Source organism: Stenella coeruleoalba (genome assembly GCF_951394435.1).
Source record: "Stenella coeruleoalba genome assembly, chromosome: 14".
Taxonomy (NCBI): domain Eukaryota; kingdom Metazoa; phylum Chordata; class Mammalia; order Artiodactyla; family Delphinidae; genus Stenella; species Stenella coeruleoalba.
Window position 1 is genome coordinate 32,915,543 of NC_137160.1, and position 15,707 is coordinate 32,931,249.

Below are 15,707 nucleotides of genomic sequence, written 5' to 3' on the forward strand. Positions count from 1 at the left end.
TGGCTTTCACCATAGTAATACTTGATTCAGGCAAGAATCATCAATCTATGCTAAAACTGGTGGGTACAAGTGTGGTAAAGAACAAGATATTTGCATAGTTTCAAAGTATCTCCCCATAAAACACTTACAAATTGCTCACTAATTTGTAAGTATAAAATACAAATTAACTTCAGAGTGAAGAAAGCTGGAAGACACATCTTAACCAAGTAATAAAAGTAACTACCAACAGGAATGGGACAAATTCACATCATGTGCTTTCTGATAAGAGGCCTTGAGAAGTACATGGCATTTTTGGCCCACCAAAAATGAACAAATCTTGAGGAAAATTAGACAAACTCAAACTGGGGTTTTCTACAAAGTAACTGCCTTATACTTTTTTTGCACGTGTGTGTGGCTGTGCTGGGTCTTTGTTGGGGTGTGCGGGCTGTTCGTTGCAGGCGTCTCTCTAGTTGTGGCATGCAGGCTTAGTTGCCCCACAGCATGTGGGATCTTAGTTCTCTGAACAGGGATCAAACCCGTGTCCCCTGCATTGGAAGGCAGATTCTTAACCACTGGACCAATGGACCACCAGGGAAGTTCCCTGCCTTTGAGGCTACTAATTCTATGTTTTGTTTTGTTTTTAACTAGTCCACACTTTATTTAGATTTATTTAGTTTTTAGCTAATGTCCTTTTCCTGTGCCAGGATCCTATCCAGGTGGCATGCATTCTTTATGGTGAAGTGTTAACATATCAAATTATTCATTTGGGAAAACCAGTGTATTTTCTGTATTAATTATAGAAAATTCATGTTGTTTTTGAAATTTACCTGCCTACCCCCAACCCCCCAATCCTCCTAAGTCTCAATCTGTTTATTTTTAATTGCAATGTTAGATCTATGTGCAAAAATATAAAGTACATTGTGATTATAGGTTAACAGTTACATGTTTAAGATTTATTTTGCCTGTATGCTTTTACTGAATGACTTATTTCCTATTTCAAGGCAAGTATGAACACGTGGCATGATGACACAACTCAGTTTCTTAGAAATTTGTTTAATTTGTTGACTACTGCCCATACCTTTGGTAATCCTGTTCATGACAAAAAAAAAAAAAAATTAAGGAACAGGCTTTGTCTGGGGGGATTCAAGTCTAATGAACCACATACGTACACATACATGCGCATACTAGAGGTCAGTACCATTACCTCTCAGTGAGAAATGAAGGCCAGGAGATTTTGATGGTCAAGACTGTGATCACTGGAATCTGAGTAACTCAACTTAAAACACTTAACTCTGCTCTCACTTTGCAGCCTTACGTTGGGCAGATGATTCACTTGCCTTAAAGTTCTGGAAAATGGGGAGACAATTCTCCATCAGGACTGCTATACAGAATAGTGATATAATGCATATGAAGCAATTAGCATAATCCTGATATGTAATAGTAAGCCCTTATAAATAATGTTGACTATTATTATTATAATATATACCCAAAACATAAAACAAATGAGCTGGGGAACATACAACCCTAGTATATGGAGAATAACATACAACCCTAGTATATGGAGAATAACAAAAATCAGGTTGTATCAACCCCTTATTTAGGGATGTGAACCACACTTTACTTTTTTCTGGTAGCCCCACTCACAGTGGCTGCTATCCACACTTTCTTTCCCTAACTCAGAAATACCACTCTGAATACTATAGTACACTCATAATTTTTAATTAAAGCACTGTGTCCTCACAAACACTTTCTTCAAACTCAAAGCAAGCATTGTGCTTGAAACACTGTAAAACTTGCCAAAGAATCTGAATGGCAATGATAGTAAAGGAAAATACAGACTACGTTATAAAAAACAATGGCATTTGGGGAAAATAGTAAGAGCACAGAGGTTGCTGTGAGCAATAGAAATTGAAACTGATGAATCATTTTTCTTTCTGATGTAGGCTCACCACCCAGAGCCAAAATACTTTGCAAAACCAAAGCCGCTATCTATCTTCGGTCAATACATGTCTTCCTTCCTAGAAAGCTCTATCTCCCTCATAATCCCTACCAAGTTTGCATGGACTACAAGGTTACTCATGATCAACCCTCCTTACTAGTTGTCAGTGTTTGCCATTATACAATTTCATACTAGTCCAAAAAATATAGAGCATGTAATATAAATATACATGTTACTATCTATGCAAAATGTTATGGATTTTATAAAGATAATTAAAATGACCCAGTTTGCCCTATAGTTAATTCAAACAGGGGTCAGCAGATTATGGCCTGAGGGTCAAATCTGGCCATGCCATTTGTTTACATGTTGTCTATGACTGTTTTACTCATAAAGCAGAGTTCAGTTGTTGTGACCAGGATCATATGCTTTCCAAAGCTGAAGATACTTACTATCTTGGCCCTTTAGAGAAAAGGGCCAACCTCTGTAACTATAACAAAACTACCCACTAAGTGTCAATTAAAAAGCTACAAATAAAGAATTAAAAGAGTTCAGAAAGTTGGAGTGGTCACTTTCAGCAACGCCATTTTGAGAACTTTTTGGTACCAATAGAAATAGGACTAAAAGAATAAGAATGCAGATCGGTTATAAACTTCTAGGCAACAAAAAATGATGGAAATATGTGAAGCAAAGAAAAAGCAAGAGAGGATGAAGCTTGCCAATTAGGTTAGTCATTATTCTCTTACGATAATTTGCAAAGGCCTTTTCATCTTTACCATTTTTCTAATCTGATGTATGTTTTATACAAGTCACATTCCATATGCTTCTAAGATATCTCTTAATTATATGCTTGCTTTCCAGCTGGGAACCCCACCCCAACAAGGCAGACTCACAGATATGAATTTGGTGACAAACATTATAATTAATGACATTCTTTGAAACTCTGCCTAAATTTAACCTTCTTAATCTTTTCTGTCATTTGATATTAAATATTTATTCAGCACCAGAAGAATGAGATATTATTTATCTTCCAAAACAAAATCACATGACCTTGCAACACATTAATTTGCAAAGATTATTACTGTGCTGCTCTTTTCGTTTGTGTTTGTTCCTTTTCCCTAAAGTTCCATGATGCAAAAAAGCTAGATGGATTAGTAGGACTTCTAGTCTTAAAAGACCAAAAATTATTTTGCTTTAATCAGAAAGGATATATTACATTAACAGGTCTAGGGGAGCTATTTTTAAAAGCTCTTGAAAACTAAGTTTTCATTACAAAAAAAAAATTATTGCAGAAAGACAATTTATGCTTACATGTAAAAATATTTTAGGCTCAATATGAAAAGCTGCTGCCATATTACCTTTTGGCCAATTATTCAGATAGCCACATTTTTATAACCTGCTTTATGTACTTAAAACCTAAGAGAAATATGAACCACAAAAAAAATAAGAAACAAAATACAGTATTTGTAAAAAAAAATGACTATCTTATTTGAAATATATACAATTCTCAACGTATAAATGAATAGGCCATAAAGTGTAAAACTTTAAGTGTTATAGGTTAGGACAAAAAATTAAAAAATAAAAAATGTAGGGGAAGAGGAGAAGGAAGAAGAGAGAAAGGGAACAAGGGAGGGAGAGACAAACAACCAACCAAAACTAAGACAGTCCAGATTCATATAACTGCTCATCTGATGTGAAAAGATGAAGAAAAAAATGGACTTTCAAACTTGAAGACTAAAATGTTTTACTATGTCAACATGAAATTCCTTCAGAGCTCTCATAATATGTACGTAGTTCTGGAACAAAATTTTTACTTCTTAGCTTATTAACAATGTGTACATTTGAAAATAAATATATACAATATATCAGAACAAACCCTTCAGGACCATATTTAAGCAAGGACAACCAAGGAAACAGAATTCAGGCATTTAGGATGCCTGTAACATTTAGGATATATGGTATTTTGAAGACTAATATTCTCTTCCTTGCTCGTTAGCCTGAAGTCTTCGTTATACACATGTTGTTTCTAAAGTAGTTTCCTTACAGAGACAAGCATCTTGATGGGCCAAACCAATTTCATTTTCTCCAGTACTACAAAAATTAAAAACAAAGAAACAGAAAATAATTAGCTTCACTGTTCACAAAGAAAGAGAAACAAGTTTATAGTTCTAAAAACTGCTTAGAAAGAGACATATAATTCTTTAATAGAAAAAAAAAAAACCCAAAACACCCTCAGGTAATTCCAGTCCTTAATTTTTTTAAAAAAAAGTCTATTAAAAAAAAAAAGGTGAAATTATTACTTTACTACATGTCATGAAGAGGATTTAAATTAACTACAATGTACAGGATTCCTAAGACTTGGCTTAAAAATCAGTTTATATGAGCAAATATTTGGGAGAGGGAATGTTTGCTAACTGTAAGCTCAAGATGATCTCATTATTACACGGCAGACAAATCTAGCACTAGGAAGGCAAAAATTCCACTGAATTCTGCAGTGACAGATGATTAATATTTTGAGTAGTGAGCTTAGTTCTTGGTATGACATTTTTAGAGACTGTGAAAATGTATAATTTATTCCAGAGTGCAGCCAATGCACAATACAGAGTACAGAAATGGTCTGGAAAAAAAAAATCAAAGGAAGCAGTCCTGAAAGAATAAGAAAGGCCCAGTCAAGAGTTGTTTTGGGGCCAATACATTAATAGTGTTCAATATTAAAATATCAAGTTAAAATAAAAGATATCAACATTTTTAACACCTATTTTGTGCTAGGCACCCTCACAATTATCTCAAAGTAATGTACAACAGTTAAAGGTTGTTGTCTTTAACATGTACAATCACCCACTCTCTCAGTAAGAACAACTCTGGGCACCTTTTTGGGGTGAGTCATCCACACCTCATGTGCCCTCTGATTCAGTCAAATATATGCTGGCTTATCTTGGAGGAATTAAGAATGCTTTTTATGGGTCACAAAACTTTGTTTCTATGAACTTCACCTCATTATTACTCTGAAAGAAAACGGGAAGGAAAAAGAACCGTGCTGACAAGTGGGTTTGTGTATGTATGTGCACATGCGTGTATATGCTTATAAATGTGAAAGATGCTGACTGATTTTAATCTATATAATTTAAAGTGGCAATTCTAGAAAGAATATGGTAAGATTTATTTTTAATGCTAATAAAAGGAATGCAATTTATAATTTAAGAAGCTATTTAAGTATTTTCTTAAAGGTAGTATCAGAGAAAATAAACTTCTCAAATGGTCCTTGGCACTTACATAAAATCACATACATTTATTTGGTACTATGTACCAGGAACAGTTCAGCTTCTATGGGAGACCCCAAGTTACTTTAAGACAAAATGCTTATATAAAGAAACAGTTATTTACCCCTACCCGCAACCCCTCCCCTGCACACACCTGAAAGTTAGACAAATGGGTGGGGACTCATTCTAGGCAAAGAAAAAGGTGTACTACTTGGGGAAGTAGGGATATTGGGTATAGGAAGTGTCATGGGGTAGCTCATCAGGGTTACAAAGAAGGTTCTTTTAGAAGGCTGGTAGAAGATGATGAAAGTTGAAAATGCAGATTAAAGGCAAACTGCGAAAGTTCCTCACTGACATGCTAGGAAGTCTAAATACCCTGGAAACAAAGAAAAACCACACCTATGTATCCACACCTGTGTATACGTATGTTTGTATGCGAGAAAAATGCTGCTACTAAACAGATGGTCTCTAAGAGATTTCATAAATATTTCAAAGTGTTTGTACCTATGGGGGAAAAAATTAGTAACACTATGTAGTAGAGCCAGCCCAAAATATTCCACTCCCTTCACATTTAAAGAACTTACATAAAAGTTCGATATAACAGAGGGGAGGGAAAACAATAGTTAGTATTACAAATAAACTTACTAAAGCCGATAATGAACCGAACAGGCAAATCTTACCATGGAGTGCATTCAAGTGTCTGAAAACTTTCCTTAGAAAAGATAAGGAAATTAAATTTGTACTGATGAAAAATAAACTGTAGGGAATTTTAGCTGAAAGTTATGGAGCATTCTGCTGAGTGCTGCTATTACGATAACTAATCTTAAAACCTTAAAACATTTGTAATGTACCAAGTGCCTATATTATAGTTTATAACATCATAGGTTTTAACATAGTTATGCAGCAGTACTGACTGCAGTGCAACAAGAGAGAACATGTGAGTCGATAAAATTCAAGACTGGGTTTTGGCCAATGTACAAGATAAGTGATATCCCATATTTATCATATTTATCAGGGATTAACTGTTCCCAATAACTCCTTTTTATGTCATACACTATTGGCTGGCTGCATGGATTTTTTTTCTTTTGATGCTCAGATGAAAGATTAAAGAGAGAAAATTAAAAGATCATTTTTAAAATTTACAAGTCTATTTTTAAAACTCACCACTCACCACATAATCTATTCATACCTAATAAATTAAGACATAGATGTAAATTGAGAAAAACATTATTTAGAAACTACTGTCTATTTCTACAATCCAGGGTTTGAGTTTGAATCTGGACTTTTTCACCTCTTTTTCACCTGTTCACCTTGAGACCTTGGGCAAGTTATTTAACCTATCTAAGCCTCAGCTTTCTCATCTGTAAACAAGCCTAGTGATACATTTACTCTACAGGTATGAGGATTAAAGGAGGTACTGAAGAGAAAAGTTTACATAATTTCTGGCACATTTAAGTGTTCAATAGGCTGCTATTATTGCTACTATTGTGTTTTTGTTGTTGTTCTTCTTCTTATTCCTTACAGGATAACTCAAATATATTAGGGCTAGATCTGGCACACAAAATGATAAAAAATAGTTTTGTATGATATACTGGTGTTATTTATTTAAGCCACGTATCTGGGAATCATCTGACTCTTTAGAAAAATATTTACTAAATTAAAAATCACTTTGTTTTAGAACTGAAGAATTTCTATTTGGTCACATAATTCAATACTTTTAAGTTTTGATCAATGAAATATTTTACATTGCTCTTCTTTATTCCTAATGGTAAAATAAGATCCATATAATGTAAAATCAGAAATGATGCTCTAGTCTCTTCTCCTTAGGGCATCTTTTGCATCCATGCCTTCTTAAAGTAGATGAGAGTAGAACAGTTACAGTGGAAACATCCTACACTGGGTTTAAGAACTAAGATCAGTACCTAAAGGTAAAACAGAATATAAATAAACAAAATTACTCAAGAAAAGCCCTTCAGAAGGCAACATACTGGAGTCATTTCTCAAAGAGTCCAAAATAGGAAGCTTTCCACTCAGCACTGATGCAAAAAACCTATTTCTTTGTTTGAACAGTAGATGGGGCAGATGGCTTGTACTGAGGCCATGTTGTACAAAAAAAAATGAGAACCCTCAATATTGGAATGACATTCAGCATTGTAAGAAGTTACGTTATGGCAGGAACGTCGGATCTGAAACACTTCGGAGGGAGTCCCTGACACATTTACTAGACACATGGGAAATATCAGGCATAAGGAACACACTGTTTTCCTCCTTTCACTGTTGTTTTTTTTAACCCCCTCAAGTGTAAGAGTGTGTGTGTATAGCTGGCTTCTCTTAAGTTAAAGGTGCACAGATGGGACTGCACATTCATGTGACCCTCCACTCGGACCTGTGGTCCTCCTCCTTGAACATCCAGGGGCTAAGGAAGGGTCCTTGCCAGATGGATGACAGTGATCTTTGTTCTTAGTATCCTGAGCTGGGACTTAGGTAAAATTTCTGAATGCAATCTGTTCTTACTTTTTAACATTTAGTGTGCAAAAAAATATATATTTCTAACCCTAATCTATAAAGATTCATTTAATTAGATTTAATATGTATTAAGATTAATGAAAATCACATCCCCTTTCTCCAAACTTCTACCATCAATCAGTGAAGAGAGACAGGAAAAAGCAGAAACTGGAAAGGAATGGGCTGCAATGTGAGAGATTTCCATTGAAAGGCATAGTTTTAGAGCAGGAAGTGATCCAAACTAAGTGACCTCCACCTTTCTGCTGGGAAGAAGAGTTCTGATGATGCAATTTCAAAGACAATGACCCAAATAAAAGTGTTTTTCAGTGGAAAATTTCTACCACTAATAGGTGGGTGTTGCTAGGCAACAAATATTGCAATGTTTAATCTCTACCCTTACTAGCAATTGGCGTGATGGAATAAAATAAGCCTTTTCAGCATTTCAACATAATAGTTGTATCTGGCAATTTTTTAGTCATTTTAAAGAATACTTCTTTTATGTAGAAAGAACTTTTGTTAGCATGTATCTGTCTACCTCCATTTTCTAAAAACTGGGTTCTATAATCCATAATGATTAACAGGAATACACTAAAATTAGCGTAACTCAATTAGCAAAATGCATCCTTATAATAAATGCTATGAGTGACAAAAAACAGATGTTGATCATCAAAATTTGAGTGTGCATGTGATTTATTAGTATCAATATTTAGAAAATGTATATTTAGGAATGTGAATTTCAAAGGGAAAATAAACTTCCTCAGAGATTAGTTAAGAAACAAGTATGCATCTATAATTTTATAATTTGAAAAGACTTATGTGAAATTAAGACCTCATTTAGTATCTCTGGTACCCTTCAATGCCTAAGCAAGTTCCAATTAAATTTAATATTCTTATGTTACTCTTTTTTTTTTTTTTTTTTTTCAGTACGCGGGCCCCTCACTGTTGTGGCCTCTCCCGTTGCGGACGCGCAGGCTCAGCGGCCATGGCTCACGGGCCCAGCTGCTCTGCGGCATGTGGGATCTTCCCAGACCAGGGCACGAACCCGTGTCCCCTGCATCGGCAGGCGGACTCTCAACCACTGCGCCACCAGGGAAGCCCTCTTATGTTACTCTTATGTTGATATTGTTTTAGTTGTACAAAAGTATGAGCAGAGATGACATATTTAAAGAAACCTAAGAGCATGGATATTTTCAGGTTAACTTCTTGGGATAAACAATATGGGAGTCTTGTTAATCACTATGTTGTACACCTGAAACTTATATAACATTGTAAATCAACTATACCTCAGTAGAAAATAAAAAAGAATATGGGATTCTGATAAAGAAGACTCGAGTTCGGCAAACTACAAAGTAATCTAGATTATCATTGGTTGGATATGGGGGGTCAAAAGATCTGGGTTCAAGCCTTGATTCTGTGCCTTGTTAGACACATGAAGTTGGTTAAGTCATTATACATCTCTGGGTCTTTTTCCCTTACAGCTCTAAAATATTCTGCTGTGCTATATGCTGATCCAGATCTGCCATTAGCTAGCTTGGTGGCTCTGACAAGTCACTTACTTACTATCTGAGTCACAGTTTACTCTCTTGAGAAGTGACTATGATTAATGACATGTGAATCAAACCTTGAGTTGGCACTTATAATAAAATATGACTCAGACTGGTGTTCAGAGAGAAGAAACATGTTTTGTTCAGAGAGAGAAAGAGTATCAGCTAACATTTACAGGAAAAAAATTCCCTTATGCTCATTAGATATTTCTTAAGTGTTTAAAGGCACTGTGTTTCTGGGTCACTGATATACATCCCATCCTTTAAGAAGTTTGCATTTTAGGAGTTATAAGGTAAGTATCCAAATATCTGTAATAGAAAACAAAATATAAGTTCAACTTATAATAAAAGTACAAAGTACTATTAATATTCAGAGGAAGATGAATCAGAGTGGCATTAAGAATAGATCTTGGAAGGACAGACTGGATTTTAGCAAGCAGGAGTTTACAGATGATTCATTATTAAGAAGATGGATATTCTGGGCTGAAGAAATAGAACAGCAAAGTAGCCAGAGAAATGGAAGAGGATAAAAATATTGAGAGAAAGAGAGTATTAGGAAAATAGCTTAGAAAGAAGTTTAGAACACAGCAGTCTGGAAGGCCTTGAGTTCCTAGAGATTGGATGTCACTTTTAGGCACTAGGGAAACACTTTTCACATTTAAATTTAAAACAAAACAAAACAAAACCCAGTGTAAAACAGTACTTTGTGAAGATATATCTAATTGAAATATTTAGCATAATAAAGATAAGAATGCTGCAAGAAAAAAAAATACTAAAACAGAGAGAACAGTTATGAAGGATTTTAGTTACCAAAGGTATCATAAAGTGAAAAACAACTGGGTTAAAATGTCTATAATGGGAAAATGACAGAAAACGATGATTTAAAAAATGCTTAAAGAAACTCGCAAGACTTGGTAACATTCTGTATACTGAGTGAGGGAGAAGTTAAAACAGACAAGCTTTGAGCTTGGGTTATTTGTAAAATTATTATTAACTGAATGTGTAAAGTCAGGAAGGAGTTTACAAGGAGAGGAGTGAGAGGATGTGGGAGAGGAAAGCGGCCTAATTTTTCTGTTTGCTGATCACTTCCAGCATCAACCTCATTATGAAGTTTAAAACTAAAACAGTTTTCAAATCTGAGGTTTATCATCAAAAAGTCTTCCCTCAAACATTTATAGGAAAGAGTCTGCTAACCAAAAGTCTACAAATAGATCTGTATGTGCTACACATCGCTTTTCTCAGCTTCTAAACTCCTTTCCTAGCACTTCACAGTTTACCAAAATCCAACGAATGTCCAAGTCTCACTTGTCAAGGCCTCTGCTAGACCCAAGATTATTCTCAAGAAGGGTTTATAGTCACCACTGACTAAAAAGGACAGATACACCTATGCTGACACTCCACAATTTAGTTACTAAGAACATTTCAGTGGGATGTTTTAGTGCATGTTACTAGTGCATCGAACACTTTCACATTGGCAGGTTGGTGAGATGTCAAGAAGGCTTGACCAAAAAAAACAGAAAAGATGTCATTGGCAGGGAAAGGTATGGTTCTGTGAGGATTCTAGGGTAGTACACGGAGAAGCTGAGATGAACACACTGCCCTCAGAGAACTTACCTGGGCGAACTTGTGAATCTGCTCTACCACCGCGGCAAACAGAGCATGGACACTCTCATCAATCAGACTCTGCATGTAGTGCACTGCCTCTTCATCAGACAGGTCTAGACGAAATTTATCCTGAACCTACAAGGTCACAGTCTTATTAGCTTTCGAATAAAGAAAAACACACATTTCGAAAAGACAAGAACAAACAGATATAGATATTATTACAATGAACTATTCTATGCCAAAGAAATGATTCATAACCTGTAAGGAGTTCTGAATACTATTCTCTTGAATGTGGAACTTTACTTTTTGCTATATGCTCTTTATATCACCCTATCTTTGTTGGTTGTAAATATTTCTGCAGAAAAAAATTAACAAAGTGAATAGAAAATATAATTCTGTTAGACCCTGCAAATTTAAAAAGAGACAAAAATTGTTCTTTTAACTCAAAGGTGTGCTTTAGTATTTGCATTTCAAAGCTAGAATTATAAGATTTAAATTGTGACATAATAATTATTAACAATCCCCTTCACTTTATGAAATGGATATAGCAAGGTAAGCTTATATTACTATTCTCCCTCACCTTCTCTGCCTACACAAGAACAGGAACTATGTCAATTGCTGGCAAAATGAACTAAACTAGATCTTCTAAAATGTCCCCTTTCCTATAGGAGTTCCCTGTACTTCTGCAAAGAACTACTTCAACTGGCCTATAATTTCCAAAGACAGAGGATTTTTTTATTGTTTCATATTAAAACATACAGTTGATTCTCAATAGCAATAAGTACTAGAAAACTTAGTAGAGATATATATCAGAATAGTTCCCTAAAACACAAAAGCCAATGTTACTGAATGACTACTTTGTGCTAAACACTGTGCAAAGCACTTTACATGCAGTATTTCACTCAACTCTCAGATGGCTCTGAGGTAGATAATATCTCCATCTATAAGATGCAGAAACTGAGACACAGAATTTATGCAGCCAATCCAGGGACCTTTAACTGATGATAAGTGGCTTTCACTTCCAGACAATTGCATCCTACTGCACTAACCATTGTACTAACTCCTTTCTCCTCTTATAAATAACCCATATATATTTCTGAAAAGACAGGCTAGGAGAAAATGGGATTTCCAAGTGGATAAAAAGTGGTCCACATTTAGTATTTCCTTTTAAGTATAGAGTTTAACTACTATAAAACCAGGAAGAAGAAAGGGCAGACAATATGACAACCCATGGCCCTGCTCAGTGCTCTTTTCTCTTCACTGCACTGGAAGTATACCAGCTGATCCGACAGCCCTCAGCCTCAGGATAGAGGAGGTAAAAGAGAGGTTAATATAATAAGTGAAGGACAATTTGGTGGAGGGAGACCTAAAAGTATACTTTCAATCAACTCTCTCTCCCATTTCTGGGTCCCAGTTAAAGAGTTTAATCCATTATATTCCTTGATTTCTACTTAGAGAGGTCACGTCTGACAATTTTGGAACTATTTTTTAAGAACGTCAAAAAACTGTAGGGCAGGAGAATCAAAATAAAACTTTAACCCAATTTATCAAAACTTGCATACTTACATAAGTACTTAAATTACAAACAGAAGATATGTATTTAGCATATAAAGAAAATGTTATTTGCCAAATATGAAGATATTCTCTTTTATAACAAAGAAGGTTAACAACATATAAATGGTTGATCTGTTTTCGTATATACTGACTTATGTTAGGCTACTTGTTATTGTCCCCTAAGTCACCTCTGTGACTTTCACCTTTCCAGAATTTCCCCCCTGACTTCTTGGCTATCCCTACCAGCTCCAAACCCTCTCCTTTCATACCTCATTAGTAAGGCTGCACTCAAAACAATCTGGAGAGTGCCTTTAAGCAAAAGGATACACACTTGTAAATCTCAGCCTCTGCACTGTCTTTCAAAGGTAGATAAGATACCCTTTGTTTAAAATACCGTGAGAATTTCCAAAATGTGATGCAGAGACACAAAGTGAGCAAATGTTGTTGGAAAAATGGCACCAACAGACTTGCTCAACACAGAGTTGCTACAACCTTCAAAATCTGTAAGAAACGCAATTATCTATGAAGCACCATAAAATGAGTAGACAGTTTAAAAAGAAGTAAAAAGAAATTGATATATATGTACTAAAATATGTTAGAAAAAAGGAAAATATTGTTGAACTTTGTTATGATTAAATAATTTGAATAATATGTACTTCTCTGAAGACTTCAGCCTCAAATGTGCTACTCTGTTTCTTTAGCTGGCTTTCATTCATGAGATCAATGCAAAAATTTTCTAGGTAGTAAGACTTCAAAGTAATGCCAGCAAGTGTTATTTCACAAAGTATTAAAACCTATTTCTACTTCTTAAAAAAGCCAAACAATATGAAACATAAATTTTAGTCTATTGCAGCATCACTTTCCAATATTATTATTACTTTAAAGTCAAGTTTATGTTGCAATTGGTTACTTCACATTCTTGATAAAACAGTAGCAAGCAAATAAATCTTTATGGAATACCCTTTTGGGTAAAAATATGGTAAAATACTTTTTGTTCAAGGTTCACTTAATTGAAACTAGAATAAACAGCTAGGGAGTAAACAGTGTAAAGAAAAATGACTAAGGTACATGCTTTTCTTCCCCATAAATTAATTGCTTCATGTGTTAAAGGATGATGCCATAAAGAGAGCTGGTAACAAATTAAACAATAAAATCATGATTCTCTAAAAGAGAAGCAAAAGTTGAAACAAAAGAACAGTAACTATATAACTGGCAGAAGAAACTGGAAGACTCCGTTTGACAAATACTGTTAGAACTTTCATAAATGACTTCTGAACACAAGTGAAGTCAGGCAACAGTGAACATATGACAGAGATAGATGGGTTTAAAATAAACAGCAAAAACAGATCCTGAAAACAGCAAAGCAAAAAAAAAAGGCAACAACATTTGAAATCTGGTGCAGTCATCAACTTTAGCTAAGAAAACGTTCATCAACCATGTTTCTTGATGGATGAGCTTAAATTGACAAAAAATAACCCAGGCCAAAACCTAGTGTGATAAGTAGTCCATTGCCTAGTTTGGGGGTGGGGGGTGCTGAAACAGTGCTTCCTGGATAATAATAAATGAAATCTTAATAAGAACATAATTTCCTTAAATCGTTAAGCAATAAAATATTTACATTAAAATCCCTCTCATTGCTTGCCAATGACTCATAAAATTAGGTAAAAGAGATTAGCTTCATTCATGTTTGCAATGATGTAAATATTTTTGTATCCCCCAAATCCATGTTGAAACACTAATGCCCAATGTGATAGTATTAGGAGGTGGATCCTTTGGGAGGTGTTTAGGTCATGAGGGTGGAACCCTCATGAATGGGATTAGTGCTCTTATAAAAGAGATCCCACAGAGCTTCCTAGTGCCTTCCACTCTATGAAGATGCAACAAGTTTTCGACCCAAAAAGGGCCTTAACTTGACCATTCTGGCACCCTGATCTAGAACTTCTAGCCTCCAGAAGCATGAGAAATAAATTTCTGTTGTTTACAAGCCATGCAGTCTCTTGTATTTTGTTATATGTAGCAGCCCAAATGGACCAAGACAATGTTTAAACCACAGAGGTACCTTTCTAATAATGCTCAGAGTCAATTACATCAGAACTTAGGGATTTTGGTGCCAATTATTAATTTAACCACCAGGGCAATTCCATCTATGAGACTGTTTTAATTTTAGTAATTTTATACCTCTGTAAGTTAAAAAACTACACTAACTTTGAAGTTCAGTATTAATAACCACACTGATATTTAAGATCATTTTATGTTACCTTGGATAAATAAAGTACACTACATACATCCCTCTCAATGAATCAGAGAGTAAGAAATTAATTTGAATAAAAATCTTCAAATCTGTTACCCTTCCTCCCATCTCCTGCTGCAACTCAGGGTACGACTGTTCTGAATAACTGCTCATCTACGTGATGGCTTTCCTTCATTCTTCTCTTTGCAGGTTAAGTTAAGGCAGGTCTCTATTCTCCTGACACAGTAAGAAACCCCTGTAAGCAAGGGTATGAATGGGAAGGAGAAAGAATGGCTGTTTGCTTCTGCTTCTCCATACTATTACAATATTTTGTTTCTGAGTCTGGGCTTAGTAGGCTTAGTCTGGGAGTACCAGGAATCAGGTATCCCAGTAGGAATATTAAAGAGAAGCTAAACTTTCAGGACAAAGAGCAAGGGCTGTGATAGTAAGCTTCCCTCTCCTGGTGTAGTGACCTATTCATGTGACTGTGGGTACAAACAGGCAAGGGGATAAAACTTGTTGCAGAGGACTTGAGAGGCTGTCATATTCTGGAATGTGAAACAAAAATATACACAAGGTCTCTTTCTTAATTCATGTTACTTAAGAGTCTAGGGGTCAGGACAAGGGGAAATGGGTTGTTAAAACCCTGTTATTTTTTACATATGAAAAGTAGACTATGATATCTGAGGATGTATAAAAATTACCTTTTTCACAGTCTTATCTGGTTCAAGAGCAATATCTGGAATGTTTGCATCCACCATCAAGGAAAACAAGTTCAAAATAAGATTAGAATACCTAAAGGAGAGTGGGAAAGAAAAATAAATAGCAATGTGTTAGAATTTTGCCATTCTTTCTCATATTAAGAGCACTCCTAGAAGTAGTGCTTTATAATGATTACTATTACTCCTATGGAAAATAGAATGTGAGCTTATTCACCAGCTGTCTCAATGAAAAGCAAGCCTTGAAAACATATCTTATTCTAAGGTCTTGATATAATGCCATTTCTAGGTCCCCCACTAGGGAACACACTTTTGGAGTAACCATCTAATAATGACAGTTTTTCATTCTTTAGTAAGTATATTCTTTTTAGAAGG

General features: G+C 35.1%; 1 protein-coding gene across 2 annotated transcripts in view; it reads right to left on the minus strand.

Moving 5' to 3' along the window:
- Window positions 1–944: 944 nt before the first annotated feature.
- Window positions 945–15,707, minus strand: part of PIK3C3 (phosphatidylinositol 3-kinase catalytic subunit type 3) — a 156,757-nt gene continuing 141,994 nt past the window's right edge. For both annotated transcript variants that reach the window (XM_079942248.1, XM_079942247.1), the window contains 3 exons: window positions 15,318–15,408; window positions 10,839–10,964; window positions 945–4,006 (listed from right to left, as the gene is read on the minus strand). In XM_079942248.1, coding sequence (XP_079798374.1) covers window positions 3,992–4,006; window positions 10,839–10,964; window positions 15,318–15,408 — 232 coding nt within the window. In that variant the 3' untranslated portion in view covers window positions 945–3,991. The remainder of the gene's footprint in view (window positions 4,007–10,838; window positions 10,965–15,317; window positions 15,409–15,707) is intronic.